The sequence below is a fragment of the Phodopus roborovskii genome, unplaced genomic scaffold (genome assembly GCF_943737965.1).
Source record: "Phodopus roborovskii unplaced genomic scaffold, PHOROB, whole genome shotgun sequence".
Lineage (NCBI taxonomy): Eukaryota > Metazoa > Chordata > Mammalia > Rodentia > Cricetidae > Phodopus > Phodopus roborovskii.
The window spans coordinates 5,379-28,696 of NW_026125608.1; the positions used below are offsets into that span (position 1 = coordinate 5,379).

Below are 23,318 nucleotides of genomic sequence, written 5' to 3' on the forward strand. Positions count from 1 at the left end.
TGGGGAGGGTGGCAAAAGCAAATGTTTGGGGTTTGTGAGAAAAGCTCAGTCCCCCAAACCCTGGATTTGGGGCTTAGATGTGTATTTGGGAGAGGAAGGTCAAATGTGACCTTGGCCTTCCCACACCTGTGGTTTATAGACTCTTCTGCCTCCTTCTCCCAGATGGAAGGGCAGCCAGGGTCTCAGGTTTGTTCTTAGGGATAATATAGCTGCTCTTTTTCTCATTCTCTCTCTCTCTCTCTCTCTCTTTTTCTTTCTCTCCTCCCCTTTCTCTCCTCCCCTCTCTCTCCTCTCTCTCTCCTCTCTCTCTCTCCTCTACTCTCTCTCCTCTCTCCTCTCTCTCTCTCCCCTTCCTCTCTCCTCTACTCTCTCTCCTCTCTCCTCTCTCTCTCCTCTCTCTCTCTCTCTCTCTCTCTTGTCCTGGAACTCACTCTTGTAGCCCAGGCTGGCCTTGAACTCAGGATCCTCCTGCCTCTGCCTCCTGAGTTCAGGGATCAAAGGCACGCACCACCACTACTCGGCATCAGGAGCCTTTATATTTATAGGTATTTATGTCTTGCCGGGGCCACCTTAAAAGTTTTTTTCCCCTTTTGAGACAGATCTCATTCATAGCCCCAGCTGGTTTAGAACTCAGCCAGTAGCCCCTAGGTTGGCTTAGAAGTCATGGCCATCCTCCCACATCCTGGAATTACAGGTGTGAGCCAGTGTACGGACTAACATTCCTTCCTTTTAGGAGCCATCTGGCAAGGTGCTAAATGTCTGGAATCCCTGAAGCTGGGAGTCCGAGGCTGAGGATCACAAGTCTGGGGTCAGCCTGACTACATAGGAGGTACTACTGAAGCAGAAACAAAGAGAAAGAAAATGAACAAGAACAAACTCAACATGTTTTCTTTGCTTTTTCTTTTTAAAATTGAGTCTCACGTGTTGTCCTGGCTGGCCTGTAACTTACTTTGTAGACCAGGCTGGTCTTAAACTCACTGAGATTCAGCTGTATCTGCCTCTCAAAGTACTAGAATTAAGTGTGTGCCACTATACCCAGCCCCACGAATAAGATTTTTGTCAGGAATATTTTCTAATTTTTTCTGACAAGGGTTGTACACTGGGACTCAAATGCCCACAATAGATTATCACAAACTGACTTCACACCTTAACACTAGAAACACAGCTGTGTTGGATCCCTAGAGCCAAGGCACAGTATCACAGACCCACAGAAGGCTGAATCCCAGCCAGGTAAAGGAGCTGAGTCTGAGTCAACATGTCCCCTGTTGGCTGATCCTTTCAGCATTCTGAGAGGAAGATGGGAAGTGTGGGCATCAAAGAAGCAAGGGGTCCACTGACACACAGACAGACAGATGTGCGTGCCTCACACACACACACACACACACACACACACACACAAACACACACAGAGACAGAGAGAGAGAGAGGAGAGAGATGAAATGTGCTCTTGAGAAACACCTCCTGGCTGGGGTCTAGGAAGAGCTGCCAGGGACCAGACTGCTGTGAAGAGAAGGCCATGGAGTTCCTCCTGAGGAGTATATTGACTTCTGCAAGTTGTGTGCTAGGAAGTGTGGAGGCCCTGCTGTCCCAGATCCGTGGGTGGAACCCTTTCCCCCACATCCTCTACAAAGCCTCAGGGCTGGGGCCGATGGCTCCTAATGTCATCCCACAGGCCCCAGCCAAGAAGGCTCCAGAGCCAGCCCCAGCCCAGAAGCCTGCAGAGGCAGAGGCGGAGGCAGAGGAGGAACACTACTGTGACATGCTCTGCTGCAAGTTCAAGCGCAGACCCTGGAAGATGTACCGGTTCCCCCAGAGCATCGACCCTCTGACCAGTGAGTCCCCTTGGAGGGGGTCCCCCACATGCAATATGAGAAGGGAGGCAGCGTCCAATGCCATGGACATCCTTGGTTCACGATTCCTTACACTTTTCAAAAGTGATTCCACATGCTCTTGCCTGATTCTTTAGCACAAGTCCCTGGACTAGGAACATAGGCCACACCCATTTCACAGATGAAGAAGCTGAGGCATAGAGAAGGACCTGAAATTCAGCCAGTTAGACTCCTCACCTTGACCATGGCCAAGTCTTCTTTCTAACCTTGTTGTGTGGGCTCTTTCCTGGAGCCCCTGCTCTGAGCAGGGGCAGGGCGAAGTTCCCCATAGTCTGAAGTGAATTCCTGTGATCTGTTCCACAGTCCTCCAGCCCAGCATCCTCCACCCATGTACCACCCTTCACAGTGCCCCTTGACTTCTCAGCTGGTGACTTCCTGTGACCGTGAAAAGACCAAGGCGGGTGTCAGAGAGGAATTTCTTTAAACTGGGAGTCACTCAAGGGCAGACCCTTAACCCTGCTGTCTACTGGGTTTCTAAGATACCAAGTGATCTCTAGTCTGTCTGTGAATCCACCCACCTGTGTGTCCATCCATCTGTTCATTTCCCATGGGTCATTTACTGCTCTGGATTTCCTAAGACAAAAATTTATTGTCAAAACCTGTTCATGGACTGGTGAGGTAGCTGAGTGAGTAAATATGCCAGCCAGGCTTGACAACCTAAGTTCCATCCCCAGGAACCACATAGTGAAAGGAAAGAACTAACTCCTGAGAGGTGACCACTGACCTTCAAAATGCTCTAAAATACCCTTCTGCCCCCCATAAATGGATGAATGTGATACAAAATTGTAAATATGGAAAGCAGGAGGGGTTTCCACTTAGCTGTCTGTTATCCAGTAATGCCACCATGCCCCCCATCAGAAGACTGATCTTTTAGGGCCCCTCAGAGCCTTCCATGGCCACCTATCCACTCATCCACCTGTCTGCCCATCTGTCTGTTGTTCACCGGATGAAATCCACACGCCTTTCCCAGGTGAGATGCCCTTTCTTGCTGGCCTTCAAGCCCATCCCTGTCCCCCGCAGACCTCATGTACATCTTGTGGCTGTTCTTTGTGGTTCTTGCCTGGAACTGGAGCTGCTGGCTGATCCCTGTGCGATGGGCCTTCCCATACCAGCGGCCAGACAACATCCACCTCTGGCTGCTGATGGATTACCTGTGTGACTTCATCTACCTCCTGGACATGACCGTGTTCCAGATGCGCCTGCAGTTTGTCAAAGGCGGGGGACATCATTGTGAGTCACAGGCAGGAGGAGGGGGTGGCCAGGGCAGATCCTCTAGCCAGGGCCTTCAGGGGACTGACCTTAGATGCTGTGACAGGTGACAAAATGGATGAACAAGGAAATCCTGGGAGCAGCTGTTCATTTTTCCCCCTGCCTCTTGCATGTGTTCAGATTATACATATTAGATGCCATTCGATGATGAACTGGTTCCCAGACCATCTGATAGAATTAAAGGAGAAGTGGTCCAGAGAATAGCACCTGCTTCAAATTCTAGCTGAAGCCCTGTCTGAGCGTCAGTGTTCTTATCTGGGAATGGCTGGTGGCAGCTCCCCTATGGTGCAAGTATTGCTGTGAGAACTAGATGTTGCGTGCAGGGTTCACGGAGCTGTGTGCCTCCTGCAAAGGCACTGCTGGTGCCGATCTGCCGTATGGAACAGCCTAAGCTGGCTCTTACTGTGAGGAAACCAAAACCCTAACTGTGGCTCTGTGGTGTGATCCATGCCTGTAATCCCAGCATTCAGGAGGCCGAGGCATGTAGAGCGGAGTTCAAAGCTAGACCAGGCTGTGTAGTGAAATTGTCTTTTTTTTCTTTTTTGATTTTTTCAAGACAGGGTTTGTCTGTGTAGCTTTGGCTGTCCTGGAACTTGTTCTGTAGACCAGGCTGGCTTCAAACTTACTTCCTCTGCCTCCTGAGTGCTGGGATTAAAGGTGTGTGCCACTGCCACCCCAGAAAAACCCTGTCTTAAAAACTTAGGTGCGGGGGGGGGGGGGGTTGGGGGAAGAGATAGGAGAAAGGAAAGGGAGAGGCAGACATCCCAGTTTCCAGTACGGTGAACACTTATTTTCTAAAATTCCACGCTGTGTCTCCTTCTTCCAGACAGACAAAAAGGAGATGCGCAATAACTACCTGAAGTCTCGCCGGTTTAAGGTGTGCACTGGGGGGTGTGTGTGTGTGTGTGTGTGTGTGTGTGTGTGTGTGTGTGTGAGGGGAGTGGGGGGGATGAGATGTTGCTGCTGAGTCTCTGAAGGACTGGGTATTTGGGGGGCATGTGTCATGTAGTTCCCGGCACATAAAGGGGGCTAGTCCCATCTCCCATGGAGATGCTCACTAAGTTGTAAGCCTTCTGAGACATCCCAGGCTGGGTGACCCTCACAGAACACCTTTCCATGTCTGTGCCTCCACTTCCAGTTAGGCAGCTTAGGGTCCCTTACAATGGTTGGTGACAGCTGCACTGGAGATGGGCACCACGCACTATGAAGCCACACAGGGGTGTGTGGGTGGGAAGCCTTGTGCTGTTCTGAGAATTCTGACCCTTCTCTCTGGCAGATAGGGACATGCCCTTTAGTCCCTCTACCCCCAAGTTTTTGTGCCTTATCCTCTATGGTGCCCCATTGGGATTTCAGATGGACCTGCTCTGCCTGCTGCCCTTGGACTTTTTCTACTTGAAACTTGGAGTGAACCCCCTCCTTCGCCTGCCCCGCTGCTTGAAGGTAGGATTGGCACTGCCACTTGGGCAGGGAAGGTGTTCCCAAGAGAAGACCCTGGGGAGGCCAATGCCTTCAAAACATGCCTTCACAAGAAGCTTGTTATAATTGCCGGTGACTTGGGGACACTCTTGTTCATCTCTGATCCAGAGACTTTCCTAATTCTAGTCCTTCAATTCCATCACTTAAATACTGTTCTTACCATTTTAAGGAAAGGGGCACAGAGAGGCTAAGGAACTTGCCTGGTGTCACACAGCTAGGCAGGAGTGGAGTCTGGATTTGAATGTAGGCAATCTAGCTCTAACTTCATCCTTACAGAGCTTCCTCCAAGAAGGGGCTTCTGCTTTATAATGGACTTCATTCAAAAGATGGGGAAATTGGCCCTTGGAAGGCCGGGTGACTTGCCCACGGTAACAGGAGTAAGGCTGTGTCAAGGACAGAATTGAATGGCAGCACCCTCTTGATCCGTACTCAGTGTCGTCCCATTGTTTTTTCTGACACTCACTGGCTGGACCTGGAGTCCTAGGAGGATCTGTGTGATGCAGGGTAGAGATCTGACATGTGAATGTGGTCAGGACTGATGGCTACTCAGAGCACTCTGGATCTCCTATATGGGCTTTTCTAGCCAAAGAATTACTAGCGGGGGGGGGGGGGGGTTGCCTGGTGGCCATCGGGTAGGGTGAGAGGCAACAGCAGTGCACCATGTCCCCAGAAGGCACAGGACCACCCTGACACCTTCCTCTCCCTCCTAGTACATGGCCTTCTTCGAGTTTAATAACCGCTTGGAAGCCATCCTCAGCAAAGCCTACGTTTACAGGTGAGAGTTCCCCATGCACGCATGTGCACATAGGCATGTCAGCGTGTGTATGCTCACACACACACACACACACACACACACCATACCCCCTAGCTGCTCTCCCTGCCCCAGGCCTCTTGACCTCCAAAAGCCAGGCCTCTTCTTGGTCAGCCTCTTCTCTGGAAGAATGTTTGGCTTGTTTGTTTCTTTTATAGGATCCAGGAATGTCTTATTTATTCCCCCCTCCCACTGTGACAAGGACACTCACAGGTTGACTCAAGTGACAAGTCAGCTTTTCTGTCAGTCCAGGGAACTGAAGCCCCCCCCCCAGCTCTAACAGAAGGGACCATCTGTAAGAACACAGTGGGTACAACACAGATGTTAAAGGTAGAGCCCAGGACCAGCTAGGCCACACTCGGGGAGCAAGGCTCCTTGTTCCTGCATCATTTCGTTGTCATTTCTCTGCACACACCTGTCTCCTCCCTGCTCTTCCTCAGGCCATATTTCCCCTTTGACCTCTCAGCTTTCCCAGCATTCATCTGCATAGATTTTTCTGCCGCAGCTGGGCTGAGTCCAGCCCTGCATTTTAACAAGGCCCCAATCAAGTGCCCTGGGTTCAGTTCCAACCCCCTCTGCAAAGAAAAGCCTGAACTGACTAAGTGGTGTGTCATGCAGTTAACTATTCCTTAGAATTAAAGGAATCCAGCAGAGGAGAGAGGGGAGAGTAAAACTGGGTCTGACTGGGTGACTGGGCAGGGTTATGTGGTTCCAGCAGGTGAGCCTCGGGGAGCTGAGATGTAGTTCTTTCCCTGAAGTGCTGCCCCTGGGGCAAGGTGTCACCTCCCTGGCTGTGTCACTCTCTCTCTTCAGAGTTATCAGGACCACCGCCTACCTGCTGTACAGCTTGCACCTCAACTCCTGTCTTTACTACTGGGCATCGGCCTTCCAGGGTATCGGTTCCACTCACTGGGTTTATGATGGTGTGGGGAACAGGTGAGCCAGGCTTCCCTGGGGCATCACATGGGCCTCTACAGTTACAACCATTGCATTGCCAAGACAACCTTGCTCCTGAGGAGCCACTCATGGCCAAGGTTCCAGGGCCAAGTTCTCCTTTCCCGTCCATCTCCCTAAGAGAAGGTCTCCTGGGAATTGCAAGTGCCAGGAGAGGGTGTGGGCATGAGATGTGCTAAGATCTTCTTAGCATCCCAAGTCCAATAAGGTTGACAAGTATACCACACAGACTTTAGTGTGAGAAAAATTTCAGGGCAGGGGACAAGGGCTCATGGATAAAGATGTTCCCCATAACGTCATTCATCATATAGAAAAAAAAAAAGGAAATGCCCCTTGGGACCAATGAGGGGATTGCTGGCAGAAGACGGCACGGTTAAGAACATCTATGTGGTATTGTGTTATTTTACCTCCCCTGTGGGGCGACCTACTTTTTCGGATTTTAGCATTTCTAAATTTGAGGTATAAGGATAATCCATGTGTATGTTTAACATGATGTTTATTTTTGTACAAGAGGCTGAATCTGGGTTTAAGGTGCAGATCAGTGGGAGAGATCTTGCTTAACATGCACAGGGCCCTGGGCTCAAACAAAAAGAAAAACAAACCTGAGTTGACTCATCGGTGTGCTATGCAATTACTGCATCTTAGAACTGAAGAAATGTAACAGGAGAGTGTGTTCCCGGTCTTTCTCTTGAGAGTCAGCATCAGCAAAGTATTTCATATGGCATTATGCATATATGTATATCTAATACGGTGGATGGCAAACAACATACCTTAGCTGGTTCCCTACTGCCTAAAGCAAGGCTATGCAATTAATGCAATGTTACTATACGACGTGACTCATACACACAACTTGAAATGTTTTAATGGCTACATTATAAACATAAAAGGAGGTGAAATTAATTTTAGTAATGTATTTGATTAATCTCAAAGACAACATTATCCTTTCCACGGGTAATTGCTATGTTAAGCATGAGTGACAGGTGGTTGACTAGACAGTGGAGTGCTAGTGTGCTTCCTCTATACCTTTCAAATCCGGTGTGCATTTCACACCCATAGCACACAATTGTATGTGAATCTCTAGCCTCCGGCTTCTTTGCTTTCTTATGATATACACACATTTTAAGTTCTGGGGGATAGAACCCAAGGCCTTCTTGGGTGGAAAATAAACTAAGTGTTTTAAAGACAGTCTCTCTAAATTGCCCAGGTTGGCCTTGAATTCACTCTGTAGTCCAAGTTGGTGCTGAACTTTCTATCCTTGTTAGCTTCCGGAGTGCTTGGATGCCACCTAAGAGTCTTGTGACAAGCAGTAACAACAAAACAAAAACAATGAATGTGAGTGTGTGGCTGGCGCCTGGATGCCAGGTCTGTGTGTGCCAGCTGTGAAGGCCAACGTGCCAGGGAAGGGTTCAAACATCCCCAGCCTGGAAGCAGAAGCTAAATTCTGAGAATATATCAGCTGTTCTGGGTAGTTTTCTGTCTCTCCTTCCAATTCTCAAAGGAGTCTGGGCGCCAGAATCTGAGAACCCCTTCTCAGCGGCAAGCTAGACTGGCAGGCCTAAAAGGAGAGATCAGTAGATTTCTGGGACCTTCTTCTCAAGGACCCTGGGGTCTAGCCCTGCTTGCTGACACCTGTTCTTTCCCAGGGGAGAGTCCTCAGGGACCCTGGATACGGGAACAAAACGCAGTAACAGAAAATTCTTCAAGTTCAATAGCACACACACTATCACCACTTCCTGGGAGTCTGCTGTGTGCTGGAGCAGGAACCTTGGAAAACCAGTTCCCACCTATGGTAGTGTTTTGTGCTCTGTCCCAGCTTGCATTGCTGAGCTGGGACCACTCCAGGAGGTACCAATATGTGCCCAGTCTGTGGGAGATATTCCAATTGGAAACGTTTAGGGAAAAGCCAGGACTTTGAGGATGCCACTCTTACACCTTTTGTGGTTCACTACCTAGTTGCATGAACACTCAGCTTCCCCCACAGTTGAGTTAGTTAGATGGCTGATAGGGAAGCAATAGGGGTGTGTGGGGGAGTGTGGGTGTGGGTGCCACTCAGTTCTGCCTAAGTTGCTTCATGCGCCCTCTTGTGACCAGTACTGGTATGGCGTGTGTTGTCATGGCAGATGGGTCTGTTGTCATCAAATGTCCAGGCAACTGATGACATGGAGCCCTGCCTACTATCTCCCAGTTAGTCTGAGGCAGAGGGGGTGCACGCACACAAGCACACGTACACACACGCCTGCCACACTCTAGCTGCCGGGATCCCTCTCGGCGTAGGTGTGCTTTGGGGTGCTTGTTCTCACTAAGTAGGAAGAGTCTGGAAAATGTGGCTTTGTTCTCCACAACAGGTGCTGGCAGGCACAGCACCGCGCAGGTCTTGATGGCTGACTTATGGCCTGGTCACTCTTTTAGCAGCTCACTTCATCCTCACAGTTGCCTGGGAACAATGTTCCTCTACTGCGCCCATTTTATGGAGGAGGCCAGCTGCAGGGAGTGAAAGTCAGCCCATGCAAGAAAGTGGCTCTAGGGCAGTGATCCTCAACCTGTGGGTCCTGATCCCTTTAGGGGTCGAACCACCCTTTCACAAGGTTTGCATATCAGATATCCTGCATGTTATTTATGCTGTGATTCATAACTAGCAAAATTATAATTATGACATGTTAACAAAAATAATTTTATGAGGAACTGTGTTAAAGGGTCATAGCAGAAGGAAGGTTGAGAAACACTGCCCTAGGACCTGTGATTTGGCTGCACCCTGCCACCCTCCACCCCCTGACTTCAGGAATGACCCAGACTGTAGTCAGGTATACCAGGCCTGATGCTTTGTGACCATTAGACCATTGCAGGGTACTTCCTGTGCCTTTTTCCAATACAGTAGGACCTCACCACCTGTACTTCCTGTCCCAGGGACCCTGAGCTTGTACCCGTGCTACCTGAGGATGTATGACTGCTTAGAGCAGCAGACCATGCCCTGGGCTCTTGTCAAAGTTCTGGAATGAGACCATGAGTCCTTTCCCTTTGTGAGTCTCAGTTTCCCTATGTGAGGGAAGGACAGGGTTAGGAAAGATACAATGGATGAGTGTGTAGCACATGCCAGACAGGCAGATCTCTGTGAGTGTGACGTCAGCCTGGTCTATATAGCTGGAGCTACATAGTGATACTCTGTCTTAGAGAGGGAGGGAGGGAGAGAGGAGAGAGAGAGAGAGAGAGAGAGAGAGAGAGCACAGCTGTACCTCAGCGGTCATGGGACTAGCTCCAGAACCCCTGAGGATTCCAAACTCCAAGTAGATTCAAGTCCCTTATGTGAAATGACATAGTGTTTGCATGTGACCTGCCACACCCTCTCAGAGAACACTCCATCTCTAGAGCCTTCACAATACCTCATACAGTATAGTCACTGTCTGATGGTTGCTGTACTGAATCATTAAGAAATGACAAAAAAGTCAGTACAGACACAATGGTTTTTCAAATCTTTGCGTGCGTGCGTGCGTGCGTGCGTGCGTGCGTGCGTGCGTGTGTGTGTGTGTGTGTTAGTGGGGACTGAATCCAGTTAGACACATTTTTCTGCCAAGTGTTTCCCATTTGCAGCTGGTTGGGTCTGCAGAAGCAAGCCCTTCAGATGTGGGGGCCAGCAGTATCTGCTGTTTTGTTTTCTTTCTTACTTTCTGTGGGGGGGGGGAAGACTAGAAACTGAGAAACTGAGGGAGCCCAGTCACCAGGGCCAGTCTGTCTTCCTGCCAGCTCTTCCTTGCTGTCTTCTGGAACCTCCTTGGCCCTGATGGCCTCCCCTTTGCTAACTTCGGGGGAGGGGTGAGCATGGAGCTGTGGCCAGGTGTCTGCTGGAACCTCAGTTCCATATCTGTTTCAGGGTGACATGTTTTCACATGGCTGGGACAAAGCCTCAGTCACACCTGGTAGCATTTGAGAAGGTGATTTCTTGCATTTGTGGCTATATGGGGTCCCTCTGTGTGTCTGAACCAGGATTGAAAGGTCAACAGTTCCAGTACTGACCGAGGTCCCTCTTCTCATCTCTTACTAGTTACATCCGATGCTACTACTGGGCTGTGAAAACGCTCATCACCATTGGCGGGCTGCCTGACCCCCAGACGCTCTTTGAAATTGTCTTCCAGCTGTTGAATTATTTTACAGGTGTCTTCGCTTTCTCTGTGATGATTGGACAGGTAGGTAACTGGGGTTACACCCACCTGTGACTCCCTCGCCCAAAGCTAGAAACTTCCCTGTGTATTGTGGATTTGGGATGGAGCTCAGGGAAGACTCAGGCTGAGCCAGGAGCCCATGGCATTTGGAACAGGAGGATGTCTGTGTCTCTGTGTCCCAGGACTGCCTGAGGTCTATCTGTTTGAATGTTAGTCCCTTGGGAGCATGGCAAGCCAGGTGGCTACATGGCTTTTTTAAAGGCTGGGGACTTGGGCCTTGCCCTGTAAGAAAACCATTTAGAGTTTCTGATGTGATGGGTAACTTGTGTTCTAGTCAGGATATGAGGCAACAAATTGAATCTTCAAAGCAAACTTGGAAGGGCCCCACTCTGAGAAACAATATGCCAGGTTCAGCGTTCCTCCCTGGGGAGAGTGCCTGTACACCAGAATCAGCCTGTCCCAATGGGACACCCCACCCCAGCATTGTGGTGGGGACCTGAGATGGCCACAGACGTCTGCAGCCTTGCTTCCTGCTCCCAGTGTCCATGCTTTATGTGTGGCCACAAGCTTAGGTGCCCGATGTGTGTACTGCTACATAACCAAACCTGTGTCCCACCCAGCTTGGGCCCAGTACTTCCTTGACCTCCCCTCACTTGCTCTAGATGAGAGATGTGGTGGGAGCCGCCACAGCAGGGCAGACCTACTACCGCAGCTGCATGGACAGTACAGTGAAGTACATGAACTTCTACAAGATCCCCAGGTCTGTGCAGAACCGTGTCAAGACCTGGTATGAGTACACCTGGCATTCACAAGGCATGCTGGGTAAGACTGGCCAAGCCCCCATACCCCCTACCTCCCCCAACCAACTTTCACATGATTCCCAGATTGGCCAACTCTTCCCTTGTCCTTTGTGACCTGAGGGGGTCTCTCTTGGTTGCACCCTTGGCATTGCTATTAGAGGGACCTCTCCAGGCCAGTGGAGACCCTGAAACACCTAAAGAGCTTGTTCTCTGGACAGCCACTTTCCTCTTGCTTCATCTGCCTTAAGATGCAGCTCCATCCAAGGTGGAAGCAATTGCGACCAAGGATGCAGCCAGGCATGGCAGCTCAGACCTAGGATCCCAGCACTTAGGAGGGCTGCTTTAAGTTTGAGTCACCAGTAGACTACATAGCTAGACCTTGTGTCCAAATGAATAAAGTGGAGGTGGACCAGTCAGATAGCTCAGCTGGTGGAGAGGCTTGCTGCCAAGTGTGATGGCTCAAGCTTGTTACCTAAATGGTAGGAGAGAACTGACTTCCACAAGTTGTCCTCTGACCTCTATGTATGTAATATGGTGCATGTGTGTATGCACACGTGCGCATGCACACGTGCGCACACACACACACACACACACACACACACACACGATGTTAAAAAAAAATCAAAGTGGTGGTGGCAGGTGCTACAGAATAGAGATCACTGATACAAAAGCTGGGTAGAGGCATCAAAGTCAGGCGTCCTGGAGGAAGTGCCATTAGTCCTTAGTTTTTTTGTTTGTTTTGTTTTTTGTTTTTTTGAGACAGGGTATCTCTGTATTGTTTTGGAGACTGTCCTGAAGTATCCCTGTAGACCAGGCTCTCCTCGAATTCACAGAGATCTGCGTGCCTCTGCCTCCCAAGTGCTGGGATTAAAGGCCTGCACCACCAATGGCCTGGCTTAGTTTTTAGTTTTGAAGGATGAGTAGGAGTTTGGAATGGTGGGGGAACTCTCAGACTCTGGAGAGGCTCCCTGTGGCTGGGGAAGCTGAGCTGGCTGAGCAGGGCCTCGTGTGTTTGCAAGGCTGTGGTATGGGGGCAGGCCTGTCCTGAACTCTGACCCCTGCTGGGTCTCCTTCCCAGATGAGTCAGAGCTGATGGTGCAGCTTCCAGACAAGATGAGACTGGACCTGGCCATCGATGTAAACTACGATATCGTCAGCAAAGTGGCGCTCTTCCAGGTACCCTCACAAGTGTCCTCCCACTAGGGGATCTGGGACAAAACCCCTGCCTTCTTCTAAGAGACTCCTCCCCCTTGGTCTGGGCAGGGCTGTGACCGGCAGATGATCTTCGACATGCTCAAGCGCCTTCGCTCAGTTGTCTACCTGCCCAATGACTATGTGTGCAAGAAGGTGAGCAGTGCGCAGTGGGGGGTGGGGTGAGGAGGGAGGTGAGCAGTGCGCAGTGGGGGTGGGGTGGGGAGGGACCACACCTGCAGGGCCTGTGGGGGGTCTGCTCCCCAGCACAGCAGTCCCACTACAGAGGAGGTAGAGGGTACCTATAGCCCGAGCAGGGACAGCCTGCTGTGGAGGGTGCCCTGGGCTCTGTCAAGTGCTTCCAAAGCTCCCTTCACACAGAGGAGGCTGCAAAATTGCCAAGCTGGTCTTGGCCTTCCCATCAGGAAAGTGGGTAGTTTACAACCCCTGAGGTGTTTTATGAATTTATTTAAGGTGAATTAGTCCTTAACCTTTAAAATCTGGAAGATTTCACACGAAAATTCAAATGTTTGGATGAAACAGAATTTTGGCTAGCTCTTCCCACAATAGCAAGAGAGCAGGGGTTGTCCCTAAAGGGGACAGGTGATGCCCTGTCTGATGCCATGGGCCCCATCACTCTGTTCCACCCCACACCAGGTTGCCTTTGTTGCTTTGAGTCACCTAGGAAACACATACGTTAGAATCTGGTCCTTGGCAGTATAAAGCCCTTTGTGTTCCTGTCAAGGAGTCCAAGATGGCAGCAAGGTCACCAGGGGCAGCAAGTCTCAGGTCTTTTGTACGGAGATATTAATAAGTCTGGGTGAGTGTGTGGGGTGAAATCAGTGTAAGACTTGGGAGCCTCCAGCCTCTCTTAAAAATTATTATTTATTATTTTTGAGACAGGTCTTTCTCTATAACCCTGGCAGTTCGGGGAACTTACTATGTAGATCAGACTGGTCTTGAACTCACAGAAATCCTCTTTCCTCTGTCTCCTGAGTGTTGGGATTAAAGACATGTGTTGCCATGTCTGGCTTAAAAAAAAAGTCTTTTTAAGGATTTTATTTTTACTTATTTATATGGACCCCTGGAAGAGCAGTAAGTGTTCCTACCTCCTAAGCTCTGTCTCTCTAACCCCTCCTTTAAAATTACGTAATTGATTGGGGTATGAGTAAAAAGTCAGAGGACCACTTGAGGGATTTGGTTCTCTCTTTCCACCATGTGGGTTCTGGGGATCAAACTGCTCATCAAAATTGACAGCTATCCCTGGCCAAATGTGGCTCAGAGAGTTGCAGGTTGGACACATCTGCTGGGCAGTATACTATGCAGCAGCGAAGTTTCTGGAAATGAATGGCTGAGCCAAGGGAAGAGAATGAAATTCAGAAGGTTGAGCATTTAAAGCTGCTGCCTTAGGGGCAGGGGGATGTTTGGGACCCATAGAGGGCTTTGCAAGGTATGGGAGCCACTCCCTAGCGGAGCAGTGTCTCTCTGAGTCCTGATCTTATGGGTGAAGTATAGATAATCGATAGTGCCTCTTCCATCAGGTGGCTGGGAAGACTGAATAAGGTTTGCCTGTGGCACCAATTGCTGACAATGTTTTCCATGTGATTTTAGAGTTTGTGGCAGGTGAAAGATAACCTGGGTGTTGGGAAGCAAGTGTGCTCTCTGCTGTTGGCTCCTTTGGGACTCTCTAAGACACTGGGACTTGAACCCCCACATTTTGATCCCTTGTAAGACTGAAAAGAGAAGGCAACAGCAGATCGTGACTGTGGGTGACATGTAGGAACATTTGTAGAGTAAATTAAATTGTAAAGGAGTTTCCGCCACCCCTTTTAATCATGACAGGTGTAATTGACAGGTGGCCATCAAGGCAGGATCTGGGAGGGCACCGGATTGGAAGATGGGTGGCAAATTACTGTTTTTGATTAAAGCCAGAGCAAGCGATCCATTCATCCATTCCATTAGTTATTCATTTGTTCCCTTATTCATTCATTCCTCTGGTTTAAGTTAGAATTCAGGCTACTGTGTTCTAGGGCCAGCAGTCCAAAGTGAATGGCCATTTTCTCAGGTAGCAAGATGTTCATCTTCTCTTTGGCTCTCTTCTCCTTTACATTGTTTTCTGTAAGAATGCCAGTCGGACTGGATGAGAGCCAACATGCTCAAGTAGACCATCTTAATTGAATTACACATGCATCAACCTTATTGCCAAATAAGGGCCTATTGGGAGGTTCTGGGGATTAGGATTTCAGCAGACAGAGCCCAGGTCTGGGGACAGAGATTAACCACATCGGCCGTGCGCCCAGGAGTCAGGCTGTCTGGATTCAGATCCCAGCCTTGACTCGAACTTGCATTACAATCTTGGTAGGGCATAATCCTACCATAGCAGGTTCACTGGTGTGAAGCATGCCCACTAGCATCAGCTTGGAAGATGCACCGGGGCCTCTGGGCCTCCTGACCATTACTGTCATTCCTATCTCAACTGGCCGAGCTCCTAGGGCACTGGCCACAGGTTCTCTCTGGGATGGACCACGGGAAGCTGAAGAATAGACTAGCACCATACCCAACATTCAAAAGAAAAGACAGGCCAAGAGTGAATCACCCCCCTCCCACCACACGATCTGATGGTGCAGGTCTGGGGCAGCCTCAGTGGCTATGGGGTGTGGGACTCAGCCCTTTTCTATTCCAGGGGGAGATTGGCCGAGAGATGTATATCATCCAGGCGGGGCAGGTTCAAGTACTGGGTGGCCCAGATGGGAAGGCCGTTCTGGTGACACTCAAAGCCGGATCAGTGTTTGGAGAGATAAGGTCAGTAGTGGTGGGGGGAGGGGGTCCACGCACCCTAACAAGGGCAGGGGGTTAGGATCAGGGGAAATTACAGTGAGTACCAAACTGGCCCCTGCCAGCTTGTGTAGGGTGGGTGCCACCATGGCGTACCATGAAGCGGGTAGGGAAATGCAGAGTTGAGTTGGGTGGCATACACCTATAGTCCCAGTTACTAGGGAGGCTGATAGTGAATCAGCCTGAAAGAAATAAAGAAAATTCTATTTCAAAACCTAAACAATGCCAAATGTGATGGCCCATTGAGGAGACAGAGGCAGGAGGATCTCTGAGTGTTCAAGGCCAGCTGGCCTATATAGGGAATCCTAGGACAGCCAGGGCTACATAGTGAGATCCTGTCTCAAAGCAAAACAACATCAACAAAAATCTAAGGTAATCTCTCTAAAGCCACAGCCTCCAAATGTTCTCATTTCCCTCCCTTTTCGACTCCAGCTTGCTGGCTGTTGGGGGTGGGAACCGGCGCACAGCCAACGTGGTGGCCCATGGGTTCACCAACCTCTTCATTCTGGACAAGAAGGACTTGAATGAAATCTTGGTGCATTATCCTGAATCTCAGAAGTTACTCCGGAAGAAGGCCAGGTACAGAACCTCTTTCTTTTTTCTTGTCTGGCTTTGAGTGATGCTTGGGAGGAGCGTGTCCTCTCCTATGACTGTAATACCACAGTGAACATCAGAGAATTTGCTGCAGACACCATACTGTTCTCTCACCTCTAATCCACGCTGAGATTTGTCTGGAAGCTTTCTTCTCCTTCCTGCACCAAGTCAAAGGTCCTGTCCTGCATTAATGTGCCGAATCCCCTGTCTCCTCTGACCTGGGACAGCTCTTTGTGGTGTCTATCTCTAATGGCTTTGACCTCTTTGCAGCCATTGGGCTGGCTAGGTTTTGGAATGCCCCTTGGTTTAGGTGTGTCTGTTGCTTTCTGATGATGGCTTTTTTGGCTCTGCATCTGGTACAGAAATGATCATGGTGAATATGCCCTTCAAGGCAGCATATAGGCGAAAAGGTCTGGGTTCTTCCCAGGCGATGAGTTCACCTCAACCACACTGACACAGCTTCTGGACTGCAAAGTTACTCTTTCTTTGTACTTGACAAGCGGTTAGTGAGGACATCTTTGGGACTGCATAGATGTCCCTGTTCCCCTAGAATGCACCTGCCACTTGGTGGACACTGATCTGCCCATGGCTTCTTGCTCTTCACTCCTCAGTGGTCTGTCTGTGCCATCACTGTCCAATCTCTTCCTGCCTCCCACTCTTGGGCTCACACTCTACTATGGAAGACCCTCCCCGTGCTTGTTTATTACATGAGCACCATGCTTGTTTATTTATTACATGAGCAGGTGTTACTTTTGATGTCCCACTATAATTCAACATTTCCTTGTGTCTATGGGGAACAAACAGGTGCAGCAAGACAGGCTGGCCAACCTTGGGCTCCCACACCAACTCCCCCTGCCCAGAAATGGCAATTTCTTCAAGTAACCAAATTCCTTCTAGTGAGAAACATTTGGAAGAGTTTTGTGGGGCACAGGGGATGGGAATAAAGCCTGAGACCTTAATCCATGCTAGACATGTGTGCTTTACCACCGAGATATCTAGCTGTAGCTCACCAATGGATTTTAGAAAGCAAAATCTAATGTGTGTCCATGCCTATAATCCCAGAGGCGAAGGCAAGAGGATTGCTGCAAGTTCAAGACCAATCAGGTCTGTGCTTCAAGTTCCATGCCAGCCACAGCTATATTGTGAAACCATTTCTCAAAACAGTGAAGTAAAAATAGAATTGAAAGATCTGAACCTGAAGGGTACTCAGTGCTATGGGTGCTACCAGGCCCCCTCGTGAAAGGAGCCTAAGGGAGACAGCCCCATGCCTGTGTACATCAGTGTGAATATTTCCATATATGTATGCAATACACGTCTACATTGATTTTTCTATAGATGAATTGGGGGATCTATAAAACAATTTCTGATCATCCCTTCAGTTTGTTCTAGTCTCCCTTTCGATGCTTCTAACCTCCTTCCTGACACTGAGACTTTTGACTGCCTTTTATCTGTGTTGTATTTATTCATTTGTTCACTCCTATGATATAATGTTTCAGCATGTTTAACCCACCCACTGTGCAAAAACAACCCTTCCAAATAGAGTTCAGTGTTCGAACAAAGTTATTTTTGTTTTTGGCTCAAGTATCTATGGTAGAAGTATTGTGTTTGAAGTTATTTGGGTCAAGGGCTGGAGAGTGGCTCAGCAATAAAGGCCTTGGAACGCAGAGACTCAAAGGCCTCTCCAGTGCTGGAATTAGATGCATGTAACACCATGCCTAGCCAGCCTTGAACTTTTGAACTTCCTGCCTCAGCTTCCTGAGTGCCATGATCACAGGCGTGTGCTGCTGTGACTGGCAGAACTATTGTTTTGAGAACATAAAATATTGATAGGACTCCCAAAGTACAAAGCTGTACGCTCAGGAAAGTATCGCAAGGTCTTAGCTTGTCACCTGCCCCTATAAAGAGCTAAATGTGTTAGGTTTGTTTGGGGAATATTTTTCTTTCTTTCATTCTTTAGTACCCAGAGCCTTGTGCATACTGGACAGATGCTCTATCACTGAGCTTAACCTCCAGCCCTTAAGTTTATTATGCTTGATTTAGTTTTGGGGCTGATCTTGCTGGATTGGCCAGACTGTTATTCCGTGGTCCAGATGAGTGCTGTGTTCTTCATCTGCCCTCCTTAGCCTCCTACGTAGCAGGGCTCACAGATCCGTGCCCTCTAGTCTGGCTAACCTCATTGGTTCCCACTTTTCCCTCCCTGTTTTCAGTTTTCTTATTTCTCTTTATGTGAATGGTAGCATATTGTTGCATCATCTTCAGGCTCAGAGCACCTTCCTTCCCCTAGAGTGAGCACCCACGTGGGGCAGCACCAATGTTTTGCAGCTGTGAATAGCAGTGCAGCTGCATGTGCATGTGTGCTTGTGTTTTGTATTGGGAGATGGCTTATTTTACTTTGAGAAAAGCAGAGTTTTGCTTTCTAGTCCTTCAGATGAGGTTTCAAGTTGAGTGACTAAGGAAGCACCGTATGGTATAGAAGTCCACAGGCACCCAAGGGAGTCAGGGAGTTAAAGATTCACAAAGAGGCTCTTGGTAAAAGGTTTGCTGTTTCCTTTCCAACAGAAAGGGGCTGCTGCAGATGGGCATGGTCAGAGCAGCAGTGTGGCCCAGATTCTAACAGCAGACTCTTGACTCACAGACTCGCACAGGGTGGCCATAGCCGAGGTTGCCTAGTGTGCACTCTAGCTGGTGTCAAACATTGTGCCACTCTGTTCCTGAGAAGATCAACTCAAAAGGAGGAAAAGCTTGTTTTGGCTCTTGGTTTCAAAGGTTTCAGTCCATGCTTGCCACCTGTGGTGAGGAAGGACCTTGTGGTGAGAGAGAGAGAGGCATAATACTCTTCAATACTTGTTTGTTAATTTTTTTTTTTTTTTTAACGTATATTTGTCTCTAGTCCCTGCTCTCCTGCCTTATGCCCTTTCCAAGCAAAGGCCTGGAACACAGAGAATCCCATTCATATGGACACATCTGTCTGTCTGCACTGACTCAAAGCAGAGCAGCTGCCAGCAGCTGTCCCCTCCACTGCTCTTTGTCACTTCAGCACCAAACTGAACCTTCCTGCGGCCTGTCATGCATGAATTATGGACTTGCATAACATGGGTGACAGTGCCCAGGCTGCTCAGGAGCCTGCTTCCAAGGCTTCTGATAGATGATCGTGCTTGTGTCTCCCGGGGAAACCCAGGGAGAAATGCAAATCTCAGTCAATTAATATCACCACATGCAATTCAAGCCTGTTTGCTCTGATTAGCTAAGCATCCAGCAGCGGCCTCATTAAAATAAATAAACAAACAAACAAACAAACAAAAAACCAAAAAACAAACAAGTTGCACTGGAACCTAATGAATGAATTTGCCAATTAGCAGTCTCATCCACTAGATTGCATGCAAAATGCATTTGTTCTTGAATCAAGCTGTTTATCACATATTTATAGCTTGAAAAATTCCTAGTAAAAGGCACAGGCTCTGCTTGATGGGAAATTCTATCCTTATTCAAAGAAACAGGGTGCTGGGTCACACCTGATCACGAGTCTGGTTCTGCCACCACCACTTCCTGCCCCTATTCTGAGCCCGGTTTCCTCAGTTTCCAGGGACACAATAATCCCTGTCTTTCCCAGATAAAGCAGAGACCGGGCCAGCATGACTTTTATAATAACCCCCTTCATGAGAACTAGCCAGGGTCCCAGGAACTAGATCATTAACGATTTCCCAACAGGCCCTGCCTCTAAGACTCCATGCTGCCTCCCTCCCAATATCATCACGACTCTTGGAGATACCCTCAAACCACACCTGAACTAAAGCTGTGTCCTTCAGTCTGTCCAGTGTGACCTCATGCAAGTCAATCAACCTCTCTGAGCCTCAATGTTCTTATCCTTAGGGCACAGACAATAAGCCCCATCTCATTATGGCAGTTCTTTTTTTTTTTTTCCCCTTCATTATGCCCCAGCATAGCACACTGAAATCATCAGCCAAAGGCAGCACCAACGTTACTTCCACCACCCCACGTAGGGACAGCTCAGAGGGTTCTACAGGCAGGCCCAGGGGGCAGGCTTCTCCCCACAGCGCTTTGGATAGAAGTGGGTGTGGTTCTCTTTCAGGCGCATGCTGAGAAACAACAACAAACCCAAGGAGCCAAAGAGTGTGCTCATCCTGCCCCCACGTGCTGGCACCCCCGAAGCTCTTCAATGCGGCCCTCGCCGCTGCAGGAAAAATGGGCGGCAGGGGGGGCCAAGGGTGGCAAGCTCGCCCACCTGAGAGCCAGGCTCAAGGAACTGGCTGCCCTGGAGGCGGCAGCGCGACAGCAGCAGCTGCTGGAACAGGTAACATGGTTGGGATCTGGTTCTTCGCCTTTAGCAGGTTTGTTTAAGGAAGAAGGTCGGGGACCTCCAAAAGTTGATCACACCTCCAGTGTTGGGACTTTCTGTCTCCTTTGCAGCAGCAGGCCTTGTCTGGTTCAAGTGACAGAAGCAGGTTCAGCCAGATTGAGAACCCTCGATCGTAGGCGTAGCTCACGTGGGTGAGATGCTGATGCAGGATTGCTAACGAATTCTAGGCCAGCCTGGGCTACTACTTTCAAGGCAGCCTGAGCCACATCCCGAGACCTTGTCTCAAACAACCTCTAAGTATGACATTATGTTGACAGAATAGGAAGGCGAGAGGGCTTAATAGTTGTCTCTTCAAGTATGGCTGGACCTCAAGTTGCAGGACTAGTCTTCCCATCTGTAATCTCTCTCATCTGATGGCTCCACATCCTGTCACGTGGCAACCCTAACAGGAAGGGCATCTTACCCCCTAGAGCAAAGCCAAAGTCCCCAGGACTCGTCATCAGCCAGTGCTGGGCCAGTTCCTGAGCCGTTGCCAATGGGGCCAGGGCAGGGTGTCCCACACCTGCCCACTCACTCCTGCACTGGAAGTCAAGAGATAGTTCTCTGGGGAAGGCTTCGGTGCTGGCAGGAGGAGTGGGTATAGGCTGGGAATGCTGGCTGTGATATTCCATTTAATATAGTGTCTGTGACCATTTAAATGATTTGGAAGGAAAAAAAAATCCCATAGCTATGCACAGTGGCGTTGACTTCCACCCCTGTAATCTAAAGGGATATTGAAATTAGTTCCTGGGCCCTTTTTTCTGTGACTGAAGCCGAGAAGAGCTATTAGAATAATGGTAGTAATTTTACCTGCTCATAATGGTCTGGAAGTGGACAGTAGCAGTCTGTGTGGACAACAGAAGGCCAGTGAATGCAGCCCCAGTCCAGTGGTGTGAGTCAGGGCACACATTCAGGGTTCATTTGTCAGCAGAAGTTGGGCGAGTGACATCAAGGCCCCATGGGATTCCAGGACATTTCCCATACACAGCCCCAGACAGAGGGGAAATGTGATTGCTGTGATGGTCAAGGCTGAGTCTGCATGTTGGGGCTTTTGTGCTGGCTGCTGTCTTGAGGTCAAGTGGACGTGAGCCCAAAGACACTCAGAGCAGCTAAAGGCTTCAGCTAAGACGGGTGTCCATTCCTGTTGTGAGACTGTTCTAATAAGTGTCTGTGAGGTCTAGAAAGCCAGAGCAAATGCAGTGAATGGGCTCTTTACTAAACAAGTCCAGAGGCCCTGCCACTGCCACTCTGGGAAGGAACCCTGCACTCCAGAAGACACAGAAGACTCATGGTAGCCACACAGGACCGCAGAGCTGAAGCGGTAGTTCCCTTTTCAAAGTGTTTGAACATGGCATAGCATGTCATCAGCCTTCCCATGATCCTCCCATTCCTGTTTGTTTCTCTTGGCTTCAGAAGTTGCATCTGAACACCCTGCCCAGGGTGGGAATGTCTTGAGAGTTTGGGGTGCACATGTAGGGTAGAACAAGTGTAGGAAGACGTGCAGAGGCATGGAAGAAGAAGCAAGTCTCAGAGCTGCTTTGGAGTCTAGAAGCATCCCGATGCCCCCTTTCTTTAACACCTGTGACTTGTGCAAACTTCTGGGGGTCTCTGCTCCACACAATCACAGCAGCTGCGGCAGCTGAGGATCTTCTTGGATTGTTTCTTCTCCCATTGCCTTCCTTATAGAACTAGGGTGAGGTGAGAACCCAGGGATGTTTTTAATGCCTCCCCCATTACTTATTGATATCTAACAATACCCATGGAGAATCACAAGTTAGGGGTTGCAGCTGCCCACCGAGTTCGTGTTCACAGGGTCACTTCATCCTAATTTTTTTTCTGTTATCCCATTCCATTTTCCCTGTAAGGGCTTCAACTTTTGGAACCCTCTAGAAAAATGGCCAGGCCACAGGTACTCCTGCCCACTCAGCTTTACCTATGTGCTCCAAGTTTTTCTCACCCACCCCAGAACCATCCATTATTAATAAGAAGTGTGGGTATGCAGCCAGGTGGTGCTGGCACACGCCTTTAATCCCAGCACTCAGGAGGCAGAGGCAGGGACATCTCTGAGTTGGAGGCCAGGCTGGTCTACAGAGTGAGGTCCAGGACACCAGGGCCACACAGGCAAACCTTGTCTTGAAAAACCGGAAGAGGAGGAGGAGTGGGTGTCAGGATGGCTCAGCTTTTGAAGAGGCCAGTCTTCAAGGTTATCAGCTCCCCAGATAAGGTGGGGGATGGATCTGTAACACAGGCTTCCAGCCCACATTAGTCTAAATTGTCCCTAAGAGCTGGGCATGGTAGCCCACACCTGCAGTTTCAGCATCCACTGGATAGGCTCAGGAAGAAGGACCCTGAGTTTGAGGCCAACTTGTGCTCCACACCAAATTTAAGGCCAGCCCAGGTTACATATGGAGACATTGCCTCAAAGTTAAACAAATCACCAAAACTTACCCACAAAACATGGCTGGCCTCTCAAGCTCACACTTCAAACTGCCCATGCTATATTGTTTCTTCTACACTACCCTGATGCTGCTCTGCCAGGCCCCTAGCTTTCACCTCCTGTATGCCACTGCCTCCTGGAAGGCCCAGAAAATGGGGCAAGTTGGCTTGCAAGATCTCTTTATGCCGCCTTGGAGGAGAATGCTTCACCTCACCTGCATACTCTCTGGGTTTTAGGCCAAGAGCTCACAGGAAGCTGGGGGAGAGGAGGGCTCTGGAGCCACGGACCAACCTGTGGACCAAACTGCGCCCCAGGAACCCCAGGAACCCCAGAAGCCCCAGGAGACCCCGAAGTCCCAGGAGCCCTCGGGGCCCCCTGTCCCGAGCTCTCCACCGCCAGCATCAGCCCTGGGGAAGCCCGAGGATGGCACTGAGGAGGCGGCAGCTGGGCCCTCAGAGCCCTCAGTAAGGATCCGTGTGAGCCCAGACCCAGATCCAGAGGAGCAGACGCTGTCAGTGGAGATACTGGAGAAGAAGGAGGAAGCGGAGTGA

At 49.5% G+C, this 23,318-nt stretch overlaps 1 protein-coding gene across 1 annotated transcript; it reads left to right on the forward strand.

Moving 5' to 3' along the window:
• The first annotated feature begins 1,648 nt into the window (after window positions 1-1,648).
• LOC127217074 (cyclic nucleotide-gated cation channel beta-1-like) lies at window positions 1,649-23,318 on the forward strand. The gene is given in 17 exon segments (XM_051177915.1): window positions 1,649-1,832; window positions 2,910-3,106; window positions 3,108-3,119; window positions 3,985-4,035; window positions 4,512-4,598; window positions 5,345-5,409; window positions 6,259-6,381; window positions 10,436-10,577; window positions 11,216-11,375; window positions 12,432-12,529; window positions 12,617-12,700; window positions 15,228-15,346; window positions 15,812-15,958; window positions 20,064-20,136; window positions 20,138-20,188; window positions 20,190-20,285; window positions 23,004-23,318. Coding segments are annotated over 17 exon segments (2,004 nt in total).